The sequence below is a fragment of the Acanthaster planci genome, linkage group LG01 (assembly GCF_054643075.1).
Source record: "Acanthaster planci isolate LZ-2023a linkage group LG01, COTS_SCS, whole genome shotgun sequence".
Classification (NCBI taxonomy): Eukaryota; Metazoa; Echinodermata; class Asteroidea; order Valvatida; family Acanthasteridae; genus Acanthaster; species Acanthaster planci.
In genome coordinates this window covers 7,105,690-7,127,674 of record NC_141777.1, presented here as the reverse complement: position 1 = coordinate 7,127,674, position 21,985 = coordinate 7,105,690, and the positions used below count along the sequence as shown (strand labels likewise).

General features: G+C 38.3%; 1 protein-coding gene across 6 annotated transcripts in view; it reads left to right on the top strand.

The window, feature by feature from the left end:
• The window catches only part of rrbp1 (ribosome binding protein 1), a 38,960-nt gene extending 18,430 nt beyond the window's left edge, over positions 1–20,530 (top strand). For 3 of the 6 annotated variants that reach the window (XM_022249574.2, XM_022249557.2, XM_022249540.2), the window contains 10 exons: positions 1,752–1,844; positions 2,179–2,259; positions 2,427–2,522; positions 2,685–2,777; positions 3,431–3,490; positions 3,825–4,040; positions 5,027–5,812; positions 9,251–9,418; positions 12,777–12,851; positions 17,624–20,530. In XM_022249574.2, coding sequence (XP_022105266.2) covers positions 1,752–1,844; positions 2,179–2,259; positions 2,427–2,522; positions 2,685–2,777; positions 3,431–3,490; positions 3,825–4,040; positions 5,027–5,812; positions 9,251–9,418; positions 12,777–12,851; positions 17,624–17,680 — 1,725 coding nt within the window. In that variant the 3' untranslated portion in view covers positions 17,681–20,530. Of the gene's footprint in view, positions 1–1,751; positions 1,845–2,178; positions 2,260–2,426; positions 2,523–2,684; positions 2,778–3,430; positions 3,491–3,824; positions 4,041–5,026; positions 5,813–9,250; positions 9,419–12,776; positions 12,852–14,141; positions 14,195–17,623 lie in introns of all 6 variants that reach the window. The other 3 variants (XM_022249550.2, XM_022249583.2, XM_022249565.2) reach the window with 3 other exon arrangements.
• The last annotated feature ends 1,455 nt before the right edge of the window (positions 20,531–21,985 follow it).

Genomic DNA, 21,985 nt, shown 5'->3' with positions numbered 1-21,985 from the left:
ATTCATTATAAACAAGCATTTTGCTAATGGAGCAATAATGGTTTTGTGAACAGCACCTTGAATTGCATGACATATTCACTAATAGAGAGGCATTGGTAAAATGTGTACATGTCATTGCTCTATTAACTTGACACCTATTGCTTGCTTGGAAAACTGCATGATAATCACAGCCCTCTTGTTTTACCTTTGTTTGTCAGATGATAGTAGCAGGTTGAATGTTCATTACTTGTTAACTAAGAGGCATCCATCCAGGTTTTGTTTACTATTTAGTCAGTTCCCACTGTAACGCTTAAAAGGGGTTTACATTGTTAACAGTGGACAGGCAACGCAGACCTTTTTCAGATGTTAAAAAAAGCTTTTATGTACCTGCAACTAATACCATACTGCAAAATGTTCAATTAATTTGTTGTTTTCTTTTTAACTCCTGACTTAAAAAGATTTGTTTCCTTTACCGTTCAAACTGCTTTCTATTGCATTGCCTCACTAAAAGGAGACTTGACAGTCATACTAACACATCTTTGAAATGTCAGGATTGTAATGTATTGCTCACCTTAATCAAGAACTTTAAGTATGGTAGCATAATTATATTTTTGCATTAGAAAAGCAAGATTCTAGTAAGGTTGAGGGGATTTTAACATAAGTGAGCTAAAAAATGCACCTGTACATGTAGTCAGTGAGACAGAAGGTACTCATGTACATGTGCAAGAATTCAATGCACACGAAATATTTTTGGGTGCTTTCTTCTTGTGTTTTCTGAAAATGTTACCTGTAGATATTTCTGTTTTTGTCACTTCATGCCCAGTTATATTTTATCAGAAACACCATTTGTTTTAGGATGCCACAAAATGCTTGCTAGTCACACATAAAGGTGTAATTCATCATGTCGTTTTTGCTTCTGTAATGTGCAGTTAAGTTTGTATTTGTGACAGGTCGATAGTTTAGTGTTGCCCCTTTTATGTTAATAGAATTTTGATGTTTTCAGTTCAGATATTTGTACTTTGTTACATTTTTCCCTTTTTCAAAAGAAGACCCCCAAAAATTTAAAGATGTGTTTGTTTTACAAAACTAAAATTTATTACACAGTCCAAAGATTACTTCATGGATTCTACTCAGGTAAAGAAGGCAAATAAAGCAATATTTTTATTTTTTCTGTCTTTAGAATTTCAAGAAGACAACTTGTACATGTATATTCCAAATTATTTTGCATTAAATGAAGTTCATCAAGGCTGTGGTTACTTCAAATTGCCAAGTTGAAGAAAAGTACAGGTTTTGTTTTGAATCCCATGCAGAGGATTACTCTAGCATTTATGTAAGGCATTTCATTTTCAGAAGTTATTTCTATATTGGTTTGTACCTCAGTCCACTGAGAACTCAAGTGGTAATTAACTAGTTGGTCATCTCTCCTTTGATCCTAAATGTAGTCATTCATGGGAATATTTTTAAGAACAAGTTAAGTACAAAAATTTAGAGTTAAACTAGTCTGTATGGATTAATTGTGAATCCTTGGCTTCTACACAAACATGTTTTCAGTACAAGTAACAATATGTTAGATATATAATGATTGCTGAACATTTCAAGAAGGAACTAAAATTGACATGTTTCTCTTAAACCTTCAAAGATCAAAGAAAAGCCTCCCTTTGGATTAAAGGGGCTCACCTTTATATTATCACAGTATGAGTAGGAAAGGGATTATAATTCACTTCGAGGCAATGCTTTTAAATCCTCTTATTTGTTCAATTTGTCCTTACCAGGAGGAACTGGATGCATGTTTATACAAGGAGAAGGAGGCATCCAAGAGCATGCTGATGAGGATGTTCCCTGATATTAACATTGATGCCACTCTGGTAAGTTGGGTTATCATCAGTAATATACCACTGCCCTTGTTGATTGTTTATCCATCAGCATGGGATACAGGTATATAGGGATGGAGGTTGAAATTGGTAAAGGAGCACAAAGGGGTCTTGCTATTTGGTTTCAACTTGTTTCACGGGTACAAGTTGGTCAGCTTCCACAGAAAATCCTGGGAGGGAATTACATGAAGAGTTGTTATGACTCAGGTGCCGTAGAATTGACCATTTCTAGTTGGTAAACCTTATGATGTGACTAGCTGGTTAACTAATCATGAGTCTTTGTTCAGAGCTGCCCTTAATCCAAACCATGGCAACTTTTCATTTCTAGGAGTATAAAGACTGGCTATCACAGTTTGAGAAGAATGCCTTGAATGATCTTGCCGTACAAAAAGCTTCCTCAGGATTAGAGGTGAGAAACCACCTTGCATTCAATTCTTCAATTTAAACTTCATTATTTTCTTCTTGAGAAAGTTATTACAGGTGCTGGTGTCTTGGAACACGAAGTGTAGAAATTCCCAAATGTTCTGGATTTATTTTATTTCATGGTATTGATCACATGATCTGTACGTGTGTTAGGTTGCTGAACTGTCTTCCACCTTGTCCAGTGTGGAGGAAGAAAAGAAACAATTAGTCAGCCAGTGTCAACATTACAAGTCAGTGCTGAGTGATACAGTAAGTAAATTTCAGTGCCATTTTTAATTGGAGGTTCTGCTTGTGTAATTCAAACTGATGAGGATGACTTACGCCTGTAGACCATTGGTCTCATAAATGTAACCTTACAAAGTCACATGACTCTAAGGTACATCTCATATGTGGAATTATTTTACTTTGAAGGAGGGAATCCTTAATAAACTTCAAAGCAGTGTAGAATCTGAGGAAAAGAAGTGGCAGGACAAGATGTCAATAAAGGACACAGCCTTGGCACAGGTAGGTCAAAGTTCAAATTACTTGCCAGTTATCAGCCAAACATTCTTGGAATTCCTGTCTCCCTTTGAAGCACTCATGTCCCAGTGGCAAACATGCCACATCCAGATATGCAACTTTTACTCGCTGATTTCCTTGCTTTTCACTTCTCAAGTGTGTCATTATAAAATGAAAAATGCTGTACTGAAGTCGTGTGGCTTCGATTTTCCTGCTTTTTTGCTGAATTCCTACATGTAGTTGCATGCCTGTACATACGTACCTCTATCCAATTCTTGCAGTACACAATAATCAACTTTAGCCCGGCAGAAACCACTGTGCAGGATAAAAAGACAGCTTGCAGATAGTTACCTTGCTGAGAGTACATTCATCATCATCTGGTGCACTAAGTACATTATACAACTGTTGATCCAGAAAGTTTAATGAGATTTGTTAATATAAACGGGTGTGCTATGGGCTAATCAACAAAGAGTGGCTTGTGGGAATACAACTTTTCACTGAAAAAAAAAATTATAACATACACCAGGTTACTGGAATGTTCATGCATTAGAATAGGGTAATGAAGAATTCACTGATGAGCGGAAAGCATTCATGTTCAATAGTAAATCAACAACATCATGACCTGCATCATTGAATTTTCTCTGCCATCATGACAACAGGCAACCAAGGAGATTGCATCACTACAAGAACAAACCAAGCAACTAGACCAGCTGAAGCAGGTAAGTTCAATACTTGGATATTTAGAGTACGTCTGTAGAATTTAATGTAAATTGTTCATTAATGTACATCATTTTTATTATAATTAGAGAGCATATTTCAAAATTAATCATTTCTCTTCCTTGAAAATCAGAACAGTTTAATACTGACAGTAGTTGAGACAGTAGACTCTAAGCCCAGTTACCTTCTAAATGAGGATCATAGTGAAAAAGAAATTGTCATTTACATGATTATTTGTTCAAGCAAAAACTCCGTGGATTTTGTCACACTGGGATGATAACGTGTGTTGCTAACACCACACAGACATATGTAAAGCATGTGCCCGTTACCCTACAGATATCTGCAGACAATGAGAGATTGTCCAGTGAGCTTGAGACAGCGCGGACCAGCTTGAGCCAGATGGAGAAGGAGCGGTCAGCGTCTGCCACAGAGTATGAATCGACATGCCGTGAGCTGAAGGACGTTCAGAATCAACTCCGGCAACTGATGGAGGAGTTGAATACAGCTAATCAGAGAGCAGAGAATAGTGTGGATGTTGCAGAAATGCAGAAGGTATTGAAGAGTTTATGAGTTGGCCCTTGGGTGTCGAAGAGTTTACGAGTTGGCCCTTAGGTGTTGATTGTTATCAGAATTGAACAATAAACAGTTACATTCCCTGGGCATACAATATGTCAAGATAGTGTAGGTCCTTCGCTCCAACTTTTTCCGGAGGTAGGAAATGTTTAAATTAGTTCAAGTTTTGTTTGTTTGAAGCATTCGGAATTGCATCTTGATTTATTGCATTGACATTAATGTGACGATTGGCATGCCCACATTTTGAATTGAAAGAGGCGTAAATGTGCTGGAGATGTGAATGTTGAATTGACTACACATCATTGCCTATTAACGAATCATCTATTCTGTGAATTATAACCAGTTATTCCATGATTCCAGTGTTACACACTGTAATAATACATCCTGCATAGTAACAAACCCCTGCATATGCCGACAGTAACAACTGCAAGAAGTAACTTATCAGCTGATAATGCAGCTGATAAGTTATTTCTTGTATTTCTCAGCCCTTCCCATCCACCCTCAGCTCATGTGTTCATATCTTCGTATGTTATCTTGTTTCAATAATTACGTAGGATTGCAAATATGGATACCTCCCAGGAATTTTAGGGAATTCACAGGAATATTAAGGTGGTGGGAATTTGTTGGTTCAAGGAGAGTGTACCAGGGATGTCTCTGGCAAGGATGATTTAATTTGGAAGGACATTGCCACTATATCATTTGGTCTTATAGCCACTTTTCATTTCTAGTGCTTTGGTAAATGTAAGCATTGATTTGAAACATTTTGGTGTTGCCAAAATGAAACACTCATAAATTGCGTTTTCCAATATTCAAAGAGGAAATTCATCAAACATTTAAAACATGCCTCTTGTCCTGTGAATATCCTCAAGTTCATGTAGACAGGATTCACTGTTCTGTAAATGTCGGATCTCTTTGCAATCCTACATGTGTGCTTATATTATAATTTAGTTATCCTTGAATGCTAGGTGACAGCCACCTTAACTGCTGAACAAGAAAAGAGTCAGAAACTGTCCTCTGATCTGGAGGAAGCTAACCGTAGCCTGGAGCAACTCCGTAAAGCTTCCAGTTCCAGCAAAGACATCTTACAGCAAGAACTGCAGACCCTGCGTTCCTCTTCTCAGCAACTACAAACAGAATTAACCAGCACCAAGCAGGATCTGGAAACAGCCTCCCAGAAACTTGCTCAGTCCACCAATCAGCTTCTGAGCTCCCAGCAAGACCTAGTCCAGTCTCGGTCAGAGGCACAAGAGCTTAAGCGAAACCTCTCTAGAGCAGAGGAGACAGCAGAAGCAGCTGCTAAAGAAAGACAGGCAGCTGAGCATAGTCTTGCAGCTCTTCAAAGGGACCTGGAAGCTTCCTCCAAGGAGAAGCAAGAGACTGAGCAGAACCTTGCAGCTCTTCAAAGGGACCTGGAAGTTTCCTCCAAGGAGAAGCAAGAGACTGAGCAGAACCTTGCAGCTCTTCAAAGGGATCTGGAGGCTGCCTCCAAGGACAAGCAACAGACCGAGCAGAGCCTTGCCAATTTGAAAGAAAGCCTAGATGCAATCTCCAAGGAGAAGGAAGACACTGAGAACAGTCTTTCTGCTTTGCGAGAAAACCTAGATGCAATCTCCAAGGAAAAGGAAGAGACTAACGAGAGTCTGGCAGCTTTGAGAGAAGAGCTAGAGGCATCCCAAAAAGCCCAGCAGGAAACCCTAGAGAGTACTAAGAAGCTCCAAGAGAGTGAGGAATCCACTCAGAAGCTACAGGAAGTACGGGTGCTATTCTATCAACATAGTTAAAAAAAAATTGCAGACTGGAAGAAGATAAGACAACCTTACTTGACAAACTTTGATTTCATCACAGTAGAATCCATTCTAACTACTAGCCATTAACTAACATCTCATGATTATTCTTTTCCCCATCTTCTCAGTCTTGTAGCTCGCTCTTTTTAGAGCAGCTGAACGTTTTTAAAGTTTTGAAAATGAAATTGAGACCAATTCCTGAGCAGTTTGGAGCTCTTGGCTTATACATGTAGATCTTTTTCCAGTCATCAGATCAGTCAGTGTCTTTCATCTGCTTTGCTTTCAGCATAAAGCTGCGAATAATGCACATGCACACCTTATGCCTGTGTTCCTATACTTAACTGTGTCTATCTCTTCCACTATGTTCTTTAGCCACTTTTCCTTATTCTCCTTTTTCTGTTTTTCTCAACAGTTATTTTGTTGAAGTTTTCTATTTCATTTGGCATACCTCATGTATGTCCCATCATTTCGCAGCCCTGCTGCAAGTAAATTGCTAAGAAATACATGTGTATCATTGTCACAGTTTCTGAAGCAGCTACGCCTTGTGTCTGTGGCATTGTCAGTGACAAGCTAATTTAGAATCTAAAAACATCAAGTTCTTGTTAATTGTGATTGGAAACACCTGCCATCTGTTTGCATAGTTGAGGCGTTCTGTTACTGCAGTGTGTACATGGCAGGGATCTTGCCAGCAGCCAGTCAATATGTTCCCTTGTTCCATGCCTTGGTTTTGTTTTCTGTGGTCCAAGTGACCCCATGCTTGCATGCCAGATATATTTGTATGTATGTGGCATCATGGCTAAGCTCTTGGTCATATGTGTAGTTGATGTTTTTTCGGGTACTCTGTTTACTCTGAGTAGCGTATCCGCTTGATGTCAGATAAAAACTGCATCAAAATTGAGAAATAGAAGACTGACCAATTTAAAGCATAATGGTCATAACAGAAGTCATTAAATGTGGTACAGTTATCATGCAATGGTCTCATTTTTATGGTATGGTGCATGATACAGAGCACAAGTGAAGTACACGTACAGGACACGTACAAGAACAGTTGAAATGGCATACCTTGGTACTTTTCAAAGATGTCTGTGGGTTTGGATATTCCAGGCTACAAAGAGGGTCATAAATGCACGTAGCAGCTCTGTTGTCGGTTGGAAAAGTGCTAATTATTGAGGAATAATAGTGCACTGATACTTTCACCTCAAGGGGAATTGCCCTAGCCTGGAAAGTTGTATCCATAACAGTTCATGGTTGTAGCGAGGTGAGGCGTCACTCGTTTTAAGCAAATATTAGTCTAAAGAGAGCGCTGCCTTTTATTCTGTTTGCTTCTCCATAAAATACCTGTCAAAATAATTGCTGGTACATGTACATGTAGCAGTGCCAAGAAATCAGGCTTCCTGCATGGCATTGTATGTTTTGAGTCTTGTGGTTGGCTCCAGAACTGCTGACACTGGGAGTCAATGCATACCGTACTTGTACGGTACATGAAGCACCTGTTCAAATGTGTTTATACAATGTAGGAATGAGGAAGTACGTATAGCTCCTGCTCCTGTTCTTTCAGAATACCTCAGATGGGAGAACAGCATACTTCTGTATGTAGTAGGGATTAAGCAGTGTTGAAAAGACTTGCTGAATTAGCCTACATACATGTACATATACGGGCAAATACAGGTAAATGTAGCCACGTATGGGCAGAGACCATGTTTCCCAAGCGCAGTAGAGGTGTATGTGCCTAGTTATAATACATTTTTTCTGAGTGTTAGATCATCAGCTTTGGATTCGGCTGTGCAAACTCCAGGATATTGTGAAATGTCTCCAACACTAATTTGTTTTGCACCTGTTCATTGTGTTATCAAGGATGTAGCACAAAACTGGAAATGTTCCCGTTCCTTTCAGAATACTTGAATGGGGAACAGCAGACTCCTACATGTAGTGGGAATTAAGCAGTGTTTCCATCTTGAAAAGACTTGTTGCATTAGCCCACATACATGTACCTTACATGCACATGTATGTAAACAGAGACCATTATTTCCCAAGCATATAACACCAAGTGAACAGGTGTATGAACCCAATTACCACACATACTTTTTTTCTGAATATTTGTTAAGCACCCTTGGTTTGAAATGCTTGGCCATACAAATTCCAGGATATAGTGAAATGTCTCTAACACTAATCTATTTTGCACCTTGTTTAACTGTAAAAACTTGCATTATTGATTAACCCACAAGAGAACCAGGAAAATCTGGGAGAACAGTTATGACAAAGGCATTCATTCAAAGTGGCCGACATTGTTTCCAAAGCTGCATGCAAATTCACTCTATGCAAATGTTAAATCAGCATTTTGAACATGTGAATCTTGTATCACCATGCTTGTAACTGATATTTTTGTGTCATCTTGAAGTACATGCTTGAGTGTTTTTACTTCAGTTTGCATGGGCTTATTTGTTGGTATTTGGTTCTGTTAATCATGGTCATCATTTCACTCTCATTTGCTAACTTGTAATTTTGTTGAAATTGTCCATGAATAGTGCTCATGCTAATGAAATATTAATATTTATTTGTAATATTAATTGAATCTACTCAAATCCATCTCAGATATCATGATACATCTGCCTTGTAAGAAAAAATACTGTCTAGAATTTAACCTCAATTTAATTGGGCTTATTGGAAAGGTGCAGTGGAAACTGCATCGGTATGGCTGATACTTGCTTTATTGGAACAGCGTGAGCCTTATACCCAGACTATTTACTGTGAAAATTAATTTTAAAAATGCCATCGCTTGTCATCTGCAGAAGGAAAAAGTCTCCTTAAGTTAAAACAATTCTTAAAGGCTTTCAGCTGAAGGTTTCCACTTTGCCTGTTCCAATGTAACATAGATTCTTTGCATAAGATTCATCCAATGAACCTTCAAGATGGCTACTTTATGCAAAGGGTCTGTTTGACAAATTTCTTAATTGCTTCACATGTACATCCCCAATCAAACTTCTCCGGTTTTTTGGAATATGTGTTTATCAAGAGTTTGTCCAAGACTTGCCCTATGTTATTATAGTAATAGCTGGTATAGACAGCACACATATCTGACTGCATGTAGCAAAAAAACATGTAATTTGGTGATTTGACAAAACTTTGCTGCTTTAATTACAGATACACATAGCAACATTGGCATTCAGAATTACCTTTGATCCCAAAATTATTTGGAGCTACACTTTTCTTGACAGAAGAAAATAATCGTAACCCTTGCAAGGAATAATTATTTCTTTTGCAAAAGTCTCAACTTTAAAATTGTCATCAAATCAATCCTAAACCAGGTGAAGTTACCCAATTTTCATTTGTATTCAAGATGGTTTTTGTCATCCATTCTAATCACTAATTAATTCCTCCTTCCATTAACCCCCTTCTTCTCACCAGGAGATTAACACCTTAAAAGAAAGTCTCCAGAAGGAGAAGGTTCTTACCAGGGATCTAGGCACAGCAGCAGCCAAACTCCAGGTTATGCTAAAGAAAACACAGAGCGCCTTAGCAGCAGAGAAGGAGACAGTCTCTGAACTCAAGACTAAGGCAGATGTCACAGGGGAGGTATGTAGCACGAAGGAACATATGATTTGAGCAATTTTTCCCATTAAATAAAGTCTTATGTATTAAGCCTTACCATCCACACCTTTAAATCAACAGAGGTTTTGTACCAAATTGAGGCAAATAAATCCTCCACTGTTACTTCACATGGTTCCTCATGTTCCTTGTAAGTCATGGTGCATTGGATGAACTTAGAGTTTAGGAAGGGGGAGACTGTCCAAGGAAAACACAAAGGGTGTCAATACGAAGTCATGGCGGAAGGAAGAAATATACGATATGTGGCAACACGGGACTCATTTTTGTAATATTTGGTGACGTAGATGTACACGAAAACTAGTCTTTGAGAGACCATTTATATGAACATCAACTGTCCATGGGAGCGCGTATCTTTAGTGGATTTGTTCTTTTAATTGCAAACCTCAAAAGTTCTACTTGTACCGGTGCCTTTCATGCAAGAGACATTAGACCTTGATACCTAGTTTACTGAGAACATCTCGAAGGTGATAATGTAATTTTTGGGCTTAACCCCCATGGACCATTGAAATCCTGCATAACCTTGTTGGGTTCTGCACGGTTAGGGGTATTAAACGGTCTAGGGGGACACTGGCAGCATGCACATCTTAAAGTGAAAATCCCCAAAGAAAAAGTGGATAATTTTGGAATGTGCTGCCACAAGTGTCAGCCTTTTATTAGAGCAAGTAGTTATACTCAGCCCATATTGGAAGAGTCACTTTGAGCACACACTAATATGTAAAATTCTTTGCCTTCAACTATAAAAGCATGTTATATCACTGTCCCAAATCACTCGCTTGTCCTTAAAAATACGGTTTAGCAAATTTGAATGCTCATGCAGAATCAGCTCAACACAAGTTATGAGCATCTATCTCTTCCATCTCTGGACATTGATACCTCCTTAGTGTTTGCATTGGAGATTTTTTATGCATTCAGCTGTTTGGACAAAACTCACCCCTGAACCAAATTCCCCATTAGATGAAGAAAGATGCAAATCTATAGCCAAAATCATGGAGGGATTAGAATGCCAGCACCTGCTTGAGGAAGACCACTGAAGCTGGATTTAAAACTTCGGAGGTCAAGAATTCTTGACTAGACAGATGATCAATATACATATATATATATTGAAAATTTGTGCAAGCCTTTGGGAAAACTCAGAGCAGAAGGAGGGCTACCAAACCTCTCAGAATCTTGCCTGGTTGAGTTCCAAGGGCTTTTTTTCACATTAATCCTCGCCTCAACCTACACCTAATATGCATGAAGCTTGCTTTGATCATTTCTTATACATATGTGCACTGCGGAATTCCTTACCTTATGATTAAGCCTAACACTCAACACTGCATGCAGTCCCTTCAGTTTGCACATTCAGACCCTCAGTGGTTACTTCTTGGCAATCCGGTTTTAATGACAGGCTTTCAGTCAACACTACCATTATAACAAACATAATTTGTAACTCAATCAAGTACAGGTGCACTGCGTTTATAACTTCACAGTGTGGGTAGACTGTGTTTGGAGACTATTCAAGATTGCATGAATCTGATTAAGTGTCAATTTGGCAAGGGGAAAGCATTGTGTGTTGTATATGTACACGTATGTAGACAGCACATTTAAACCTGGCAACCTGCTGTAGCTAATCCATGCATGAGCTTTGGTGGCACAACATTTAACCCTAAAAGAGTTGAATGGAGGCAGATTGCTCAGACAATTTCCCTGGTTCACATACCATCCAAAAATTTTCCCATGAGCCTTTACTAAAAAAAAATTTCGCTGAGCTTTTACTAGTTTCTCCAGTTAATGTCTTGCAATCATTTTGCCACAAATGTTACAAAAATCAGACATGTCATTCTAGTGAAATGCCCATATTTCTGAGAAAGGACAGGCAAATATGTTACTTTTTGTACTGACGTGCTCAGAGCTTATGGGCTGACGTAGCAATAAAGCCTTTTGTCAAATTGAATTGCAGTTTCACAGATGTACTTCTAATGAAAGTCTTCACAAGCATAGAAGTTTAAAAAATGAGTACATACGGGACAGCAAAGAGTTTATTTCCATGGTTTTTTGGAGTCTCTTTCGTGTTTCAAGAGCCATTTTCAGAGAGGAAAAAAAGCAGGGTTGTATTTACAAAAGCAGACCTTCAGTTTGATACTAACTCTAGTAAATGCTGATGATGTCTTGAAAAATGAATTTAAGCATGTGCTGAATGTAAGAGTGTTAAAATCTGCTGGTAATTAAAAAAAACAATCCCCTTGATATGGCCAATCAGGAGCAGCAGAATGTGAAGAGAAATGAATCAACTCAACTTTCCAGCACTAAATCAGATGAGTGTACCTGTTCAGCATGAAAGATGCAAGTCTGTGTCCTTATTTCCAAGAAGAACTCAAAGTGCTTCTTCTGTGAAACGGGTCTACGATATATCTCTAATTGTTTGTTAGAAACGGTACCTTTCTGCTTGTGTTATTGACTGTTTGCGTTTGTCTACCCCTGCATCCTAGCCTCTGCGGGAGGTAGATTTCAAGTGTGTAAAGATAAAATCATTCATTATAAATTGTATCTGGTAGAGTTGGGTATGTAATCAGAGCTGAGCTTCTGCCATTATTGCAAGAATCATCAAAGATGCTACAACTGTAGTAGTGGCAAATTTTAAAAATGTTAAGGAACAGCACTGTGTTTATTACACATACAGAAGACCAGTGTGTGACAATGAGAGACTTTGCGACACTTGATGGCAGCAGACACATTGGTCCTATTTGGTTGATGCGGGCATGCACGTGTAGTTCTAAGCATGCATGCAAGTTCTGAGCAAGCGCACAACTGCAGAAAAGGACTGGTTTGCTGCCACCATGCATCTGAAAGTCTCCCATTGCAGAAGTTATTTTTGTTCAGATACCATCGCTGGCAGAGGTTAGCTAAAAAAGCACATGTTGCTCCATCATGCATGCTTGATGTGGGTCATACAGAGAATGCATACATATGTCAGGTTCCTGGTGATGCACACACCCATTACTAGAATCAATTTACAGAACTAATCAGTAAAGAATTGATATCAGTTACAAGTGGTTTGTTAGCAAACCAACACCAGTGGTTGATAATCATTGTTAACATGGTTCATAGCAAACTATTTTTCAGAAGGGTGAAGTTTACAAGAATTACAAATCCCCATCGCCGACTGTCTTGATATCAATCTCTACTCTTTAGTTTTGCCCATTTTTGAAATGCTTAATTTGATTTGTGGCATGTCGACGAATGGGTGTGTCTAAGCTCTGGATAGTTGGATGCCGTTTCATTCCTTCACTGGTTTACCATTCTTCTGTGTGTCTGTATCCCTTTTGTTTTCTTTCTCCTTGAGCAGCAAGCAGAGATAAGTAGCACATTGACAGACAGCCAAGTTGAGCTGCAACTCTTAGATGCTGCAGATGATGAGGAGGTATAACCCTGGTTCCCCACACCTGTCAGTTTGTTTGTTTGGTTCTTGGTTTCAGTAATAGAAACAATGGAATGCTTGAGGAGATTTGTTTTTTTTGTGTGATCTAAAAACAATGCGTATCTTTTTTGTATCAATATTGAAAAATTGCCTTTGAGAAGAGGTTGCATGCTTGCTGCAGTTAAGAATTTTGCCGTGCCATGCTTTGGATAGGAGAGAGCATATTTGCATTGATGTAGTCAGGTCTGAGTCTGATTACCAGGCAACGATCGCCAAAAGATGGATTTGTATTCAAGCCGTATATGGAAAAATGTTTAGCCAGAGTCCTTGAAGTCAGGAGATAAGAAATTTCAAAAGCCAAAGTCGGAAACATTGCCAAGGTTCTTAAAGTTTTGTAGTAATGTTACCAGGATGTGGGATTGATACCAGAACTTAAATATGTGTAGAAACTGCAAACATGTTCCATTTTTCAATCTTAGATTCAATTGTACCCAAAGCATATCTTGTAGCTGCAGTTATTTCCGAGGAATCAAACTTCACCTTGAACTTGAAATATGTGTGTGCTGCCTCTCCTCCATAAATTGCAAGGGGCCTTGGCTGTGGACAAGACTTCAGCCTCAATTAATCACCAGACTGTTCCTTGTAGTGGTTTGGTTTTAATCTTGGAAGCAAAGCTTCACTCAATCGTAGAAAGGCCTAAATCCTCAAATATCACTTCTTCTTTTGCAACTCCTCAGGCATGCCTGTAGTCTGCTGATGTAGTCTTAGTAGTCATGATACTTTCCATTCTTGAATGTTGCATAGCTAACCTTGTGTACATGTAGATAGGTTTGTTTTGCCCTTGTGCTCTTGAACAAACGTATATCTTGTGCTCTTCATAATAAAAAGGGGGTTTGGAAGAAGTGGAAAGCATAGAAACTGGATCACACATTCTGCATAAAGTTCATTCATGGGTGATTTAAGTTCTATGAAATAGTCTTTTCTCTCATGAGTAACATACATGTACATGAAAAACCTGTTTGATTAACCTGTCTCAGAGACTTACCGCATACGTGTAGTATTAATTGCAGTGTTGAAATATCAAGAAATGAAATCTAAGACAATGGCTACATGTTACATATCTAAAATGAGGCCAGTTTAAGATGAGTGTCTTGCAAAATCTTTCTTTAAATTTGAGAGCTTTGTTTCTTATCAAGCTAAGGAGTAATTTCAATTCTAGCACAGTCATGCTCAGGTCGCCACTATTAACACAATGTCTATACATTGCTATATACCATATTGTTACTGTTGCAGAATGGTTCTTGGTGCATTCTAGAGCAAGCTGCGTCTGAAAAGTCATAGCTCAGGTGCATGGCCTGCAGATTGTTTCTTTGCTTCACTTGCACATTACTGAACATTGACACAATAGTATTTTGCATTAATTTGTTGTTTGCTTGAATATTCACCGCACTGCAATGGGTTTTACCCTTTTTCCCTCCTAGTTGTGTTTATTTTTATTTTTTTTTTTTCATTGGTGTTCCTTTTTGTTTATGTTAGAAAATGTTTAGTAATTACTGAAAATAACTCACTCCATCCATGGACCCAGCGGTTCTTTGCATAGTGGTATTAAAAAAATGACCTTTTCTCAGACTTTCTAGACTAGAGGAAATCTTACAGCCTCTTTTATATCTTTGAGAAAAGGATATCTGTAAGATGTTCTAAACCCACAACTGATTTCTAAAGCTAAGACGCCATTGTTGTCTGGTTTCGTGTGGGTTCTTTGCATTGACATCCCGGTATCTTTGTACACATCACGTTATACAACACGTCAGTACCAAATGATGTTAATCTCATTATCAATCACTTCAACTTTAAAAGAAATCAACTTTCAGGATCTGTCAGAGTTTGAATGAACAGTCAGTGAATACAAGTGGGCTTATGCTCATACTTGTGATTGAATCTACCTTGGCTCCCTATTTTAACAGTGGTTTTTCATTTGTCCTTGGGATTTTCACCTTGTTAAGGGCACTGACTTGTCGATAGCATATTCTCCAATATTTGATAGACCTGCATGCGTGAGTGCACTCGGGGGTATTTACTTGAAGGTAATAGCAGTTCAGAAACAAATACCTAACAGGTGAAACTCACAAACAGGTGGAGTTTGTACTTGGAACATGTACCATTTGTAAGAGCATCTCAAAACTCCTGGGGTTTTCTGTTAAGAGGCTCTGGCTTTACCTTTGGGAACGTGGCTTGGTTAAGCAAGAGGTTTGCAGTAGCACCATGCAAAAGTGTCTCTTTCTGTGTAGGTCTGAAAAGAATCAGAGAGTACTCGGTGTTTTGAACAGTATGCTCTCTCCATCGTCAGGAGACTCAAGACTGCAGGGATTGCGATAATGAAGTCTGCTACCACAGACCTCTGACTTAACTTGCCACCTTCACCGTAAAAAGCTTCAAAGCTCAGCAAGACATGACTTGTTCTTAGCATGTCTGAAAGATGGATATGCCATCCCCAATCCATTTGCAAATTGGCTGTTCTGTGGCTAGGGCTTCTGTTTTCTGCCGTTAGTTTACTTCGTTGAACAGCCATAGCTGTAGACAGTAGTGGCCAATGCTATTGCGGGCCTAGCCTCAGTCTACAGTTTTGTTGCACTTAAAGGTCACAGAATTTCTCTGTGGTAACATTTGTATCAGTTTGACTTGCAAACTACAATCAGAGTCTTTGAGATGCTTCCTTAATAATCATTGAAAGGAGCGCTGACTTTGACTGTTAGGGCTATGCAAAACACTCTAGATGGCGACAGTCATAAAAACTGTTTGAATTGAAAAATTGCTCAGGCAAACAGTTAACACTGATTGATACGTTGCCTGAAAGTGAGTGGTACCTTGATTGATCAAAGCAGTGCGATGATAAAGCCAAATACATGTATTCAGGGTTCCTCGTCTTTAACAGTGAAGTTGCATCATAAATTCCCTTCAATTAAATTTCTCGGAACCTTCTCACCAGTTCATGATTCTAGTTGTATGTGAGGGAAACTTGCCTCACAAACTCACCCAACCACTAATTACATTGTCCTACCGGATAGAATATATTATAGAGTCATACTTTGAAACAGTAGAGGCCAGCAAAATGTGGAGTAGGAACTGATTTGGAAAAGAGGTAATTTTTCAAAACCAAGAGCATTTGTTTGACACTTTGAGTTTCAGTTTCAGTTTCAGTTTCCTAGTCCACCATTTAACAGCAACAGATTGATGGGCTTAGACTTGTGCTGAGGAAACCAAAAAACAATCTGGTCAGCCATTTTACACTGTCTACCAACCTGTGGATCTGAATGGTAGGAAAGGCAGACCTACCGTATTGCATCCATAGAACATCGCTAGACTCCTTTCTCAAGATGTAGTCTTCACATCTAAGGAAATCTGTGTGGCTGCTGGTGGAGAGGCTTTTAGCCAGTCTTATATCCAGCTGCTCTACAGCTGACTAATATACCAGTCTCATACTGTGATTACCACAGAGACCAGAATACAATCTCAAGATAGTCTATGGTATTACATTGCCAAACATTATATGCCAAGACGGGATTTTAGTATTGGACTTGTACGATATTTGACTTTACCAAACTGCAGGAGAAAACAGAGATAGTGCTGCAGTCAGTTAATGTTATCCAGCCAGTTAACATATCTGGTTTGATCAGATTACATCACAATAAGGTATCTCAACCTCTGTGTATATAGCAGTGCAAAGACAAAATGTTGCTCTATGCAACAATTCATAATGCACATTGAATAACCTGATACCAGTGTATCCTATTTCTCTAAAACATCTTTCTGTTCCAACATGCACTAATGGTCAAATATGAACAATTGAGTTCTCTTACAGCAGCCTCTGTACCAAATGCTAATATCTGGCCAGAAGAAATATCCGTTAAGTTCACTAAATATCTTTTTGAAGTACAACTATAAAATATTGTTCATCTACTAACCAACCATTGAATTTGTGACTTCAATGACAATGTTGTACTGCTTATCGTGTGATGAAGATTTGTGGTGTAAAATTTAAAGTTGTGTCATGTTACTACTAGTCATTAACAGTTGTTTGGTCTGTAAAGTATAAGATGCTATTTTGAAATTCCGGGTGATCATTTTGATTGACTAAGAATGTCACATTGTCAGTTAAAGAAAGTACACCAGAATAACATCAAAATTGGCCTTGCTTGCTAATTTTGAAATAATGAAAGCAAACATGAACTACAGTACATGTACTCAATCTGTGCATGCTATGCACCATGTCTCGTGTTTTAGCATGTATATGCTACTAATGTATTACGTATACGTATTCCAACCACCCACCTCCTGTACACTGCACCCCTCCTACCCACCCGCCTCAGCATGGCACTTAAAAACTGGGTAGTCGATAAGATAATTGATGAACCTCACTAATAATCTATACTGCTTGATTAGCTTGTGTTCAGTTATTTCCATGTAGAAATCCAACTTCTCTGCTGATGTTAATAACAAGATAAATATTTTACAGGTTTGAGATCCAGATAATATTCTTTGTATGACCTTACTCCCTTTTTTCTCCATTGCATGTTCATCAAAGATACCGAACCCAAATTATAACCAGGGTTCTGTATTTTGATACCAAAATGTACCGATAGTTATACCACTAGCTTCTAATTGACTGATCTACATGGAAAACTTACAAATTTTTGATCCAACACTAGCAACTATAAAAGCAATGATAGCCACAGAAATGTAAAAGTAAAAGTTTTTGTTTGTTTTTTTCAACTCAGGGTGCCAATGCCAAACCTACCAAACCAACAGACTCCAGTGATGGTTCATCCGTGTAGCATCTCTACTTGATGACATGAAAGAATCTCCAAAGGCCTTCCATCCAACTGTAACATAAAAATCCCATGCGTAATCCTTGCATTGTATTGGATTAGTCGTAGTCGGTGGTAGCCTAGCATCTTGAAATGCATGCATATCACATCCCTAGTTAACGTAGACATCTCAAGTGCCCTCTCTTGATACCTTGTCAAATACATGGCATTACTGCTAGCATCAATAAACAGTGGGAATTCTTGCATTTGAAGTGAATTCCTAATACTTGAATTACCTGTAAATACCATACCTTGATACGGTTGTATTAGAAGCTTAACAGACTGTAATCCTCACTCTTAGAATTCCATTTGAAGATCATATGAGGGCGCTCTTGATGTAAATAGTTAAGGTCATAGGTCATTTTTATTTGAAAGGATCCAAAGCAGCGCTGTGTAAAACTTTTTGTGCGTGTATTGCATAGAAGAAATTTTAAGCTCTGATTTCTTTTGCTTTTTTTCGTTGACAAAACCATAGAATGGATATTCATTGAGCAGAAAATGACAGTTTGAGAAGTGCCACTTGTTAGAATGATTTTCTAAGATGTTCTGATCAAGGGATGTTCACGGTTCGATTTTGAAATCACTTGGGGTTAGGTCTTTGTTTTTTGTGTGTGTGAAGTGCAGCAGGAGTATTAGTCCAACGTGTGCAAAGTTTGGTCTTGAAACATATGCAATTGGATACGTGTATTGTAATTCTTGTGACTCAATGTATCTCTTTCCTATGGAGGTCCATCAAAATGTGTATACAATGTTGTCTTTGTTATCAAGCTTTATGCATGGACTCAGAGAAATATTCTCTTACATTTAGAAATTTCTCTATTTTGCATTGTAAATGTACACCCATAATTTACTGCAAAGCCATGCTTTTTCCCTGGTAACCATCAGTTCCTTAAAAGAAAAAAGATTGATAGATGTTTACCAGTGAAATGAAAAGGTCTTAAAATGCACAGTTCATTTGATGTCCACTTGGACTGTTGATGTGGAATTACTTTATTTCATGTCTCCTCTCTGCTGCCTTTTGCTCCAATCAAGAAACAAACCATAAGTTTCAAATTTCAGTTTGCAGTTAAGTACTTAATTTTCTGTACTGGATTTTCTTTGCTTTATATTTTATTCAGTTCAATGGGTGTGTAATACCTGTGTTCAAATGGAACTAAGCCAACTTAAATGGTCAGCAGTACATGTAGTTTTGTAAACTTCACAGATGATTTTACAAATACATCCGTAGAAATACTAATTGCTTAATGTCATTCATCAATGACACACGTCCAAAAAGTAGTGATGTAACATTCCAAAATATAAATTAATTGATCAAATTAGTAAAACATTACCAAACTCATTGTCTGTTTACTTGTTGAATGTAAACAATAACTGGTTGTGGGTTTACCTTTTGAGATATTGAATGCATTGGAAGCAAAGAAACTGATGTGTTTTGTTTCTTTCCCCCCCCCCCCTCAAAAAAAATGTTGAATCCCTTACAAGCTTATTTCTCTTGTACACTATCAGGTCACTGCTACAGTACTTTGTGAGTGACCTTGTTAAGTAAGCCATTTCATTGTCTCAATGGCGGAAGGACATCCATATACAGTTCACATTCCTGATTGTGTCAGTCTTTGTCATTGTTTTTCTTTGTTAAACTTACACTTTAAACTGTGATTCTGCCTACGTTCTCTTCCTGGTACATCTTAAATACTTCTGCTTTATGTACTGACTTACTGAGTTTAAGCTAAGGGTGAATATGAGGTCCAGATCATTTAATTAGGACCAGATAATTTGTGGGTTTTTTAGTTCAAGTGTAGAAAAGGGAACATTAACTGGATTGAAACTGAATATGAAAACAGGGTAATGACCTGAAAGGGTAGGGTTTATTCATTTTATGCGTGATTGAAGATAGTTTGATGTGAAACCTTGTGATCATACTGCAATACATGTATATGCAGTAGTATTAATATTTTCACACGTGTACTATTTGAACCTAACCTGCTCTCTAAAGTATCATTTGCTGTCCACTTGAAATATTTTGTTGTGATAGTTAAATGCCTTATGTGTCTTGCTGGATACTATTTGAATCTTGAAATTTATTTGGAGATTACTTTGAACAGCTTTTGCATTTAAAGTACTGGTGGGCGGATTGACACTGAATGTTTTTGGAATGAATTGTTTTGTCTTTTAATCAAATGCAGGATATTTATAAAGGTTGATTTTTTTCTGAAGTAAGTTGGTTAAAATTGAAGGGAAGTTGGTTACCATGTGCTCGATCCATTACCTTCCCTTGTGGGTAGATGAACGTCGCTATGGATAATCATTGGGTAAAGATACAAAACTGGTATCCATGTATTGATCACCTCTGTAAGTATTTAGGGATATAACTGCCTCCTACTTTCTTGGACTTGCTATCAAGGAAGAGAGTTACGGAGCCTTCACAATTGATTAGATCCAAATTGAAGTTACACTTGCAAAAAACATGGTTACACATTACCATGAAGGTAACTAAGCTGTTATGTGAGAGGCGATTCAACTAACCTAAGCTTGCCAGTCCAGCCTCACCTTCAACGAAACCATATAAAGGTCAGGTGACTACTTTTTGGAAGGTGGGTACTACTAATAAGTAATAGACCAAGATTTGCTTCACTTTTAGTCTCGCTAAATTTATGATCGCTTCTTTGTGCAACGTAGCAAACATTAAAGCATACATCAAAAGTGAATCTGACTACAGCAGAGATATTACAAAGTGTTGACCTTTTCAGGCTGCATTATTTTGTAGTTCAAAGGCAATGACAGATGAACAATAAAATGTGATTGTGTCCTCAAGGTGAACATTTCCTGATTCCCATGCAGTTGGATTCTTGATGGTAAGATAAGCTATCAATTCCCGGCATATTATGTCATAACGAATAAAAGTGGTTGTCATGACCAAATAAAAAAATGCTTGGAGTGATTATTTTCCTTGACTCATCAAGAGTGATTCGCCAGATCCATGTCTCGTTTTATACGTTTGATTGTTGTGATCAACTTACAACGTTGTGAAACCAAGTTCCATTGCTTGCACAATAAAACCTGTAATTGGGGGAGCAAGACGGCCGTTTCACAATAGTGCGCCACCACGAGTTGGCAACATTTTGGCCAATCACAATGCGCGTTTGGAAATGGTCGACAAATTTCGCACGTTATGATTGGTCAGCATGTTGCAAACTCTTGGTGGCGCACTATTGTGAATCGCCTGTATTGGAATCAAGATGACGAAATGAATTTTATTACCTTACTTGATATCTTGATGTTTGATTTTGTCCCTTTTTTTGAGGAGGTTTAACTTCAACTTGGGCTGCATTGTTGAGTTCAAGAAATGCATCCTTGCTGGTTAAGGGTAGTCCTTGCGTGCAGCGAATCATGAATAGGGTGCCAAAGAACAAATTTTCCTTGTGGCTTGCGATGCATAACAAACATGACAAAAGGTCTTCGATCCTATTTATTCTATTGCTCTGCTTTTTTCCCTCATGTTGCCAATTCACATTTAATCACTGTCAGCAAGTTTGCAGTAACACTAACAGCTTTACACGTCGAAAATACATGTATTTACCTACGACTCTTTGAATTCCACATGAACACTAGTATCGGTATTTTACCACTATTTGGTCAAATTAAATCGCAGCCGCTTGGGATGTCACATTTCTATTGCACCCTTAATAGATGTTGAAGTGGGGCCAAATTACTGAACAGCCCGAGATGGCTGGGGTATTATGGTACGTGACTCACTGCATTGTTTGGAAGATGTGGGGATTCCCCATTTCAGTCCAACAATCGGTGGTTTCATTATGTTTCGGTTCCTTAATTTTCAGAAAGGCCGATTAAATATGAAGTCATTGAGTTAACCGTCAAAGGTCAGCATCAGAATGGTGGAACCAAACCTGTCCGCTTGAGCACCAATCATGTGGCCTTTTCTACCACAACATATCCCGGACGCGTGTTGAACTTGAACACGCGATCTGCACTTGTGCCTACGTGCTAAAAAAGAATTTGTCGAGAAGTACCCTTCCCCATCCGAAAGCATTTTAGCCCGGTGTAACCCCCACCCACTCGATTTTGCAGTCGCTTCGTTGAGATAATAATGATTCAAGTATCTTCTCACGAAGGAAGTAATTAAACTAGCCCAAGAAACAAACATCCTGCCACGCCCCCAATTTTGTGGTCGACTTTATTCCGCATAATCTGTCTTGTCCGTGATTTGGCAAAGGAATTTCCCAGAGTCTGTTTCATGATTTCATTACTGAAATC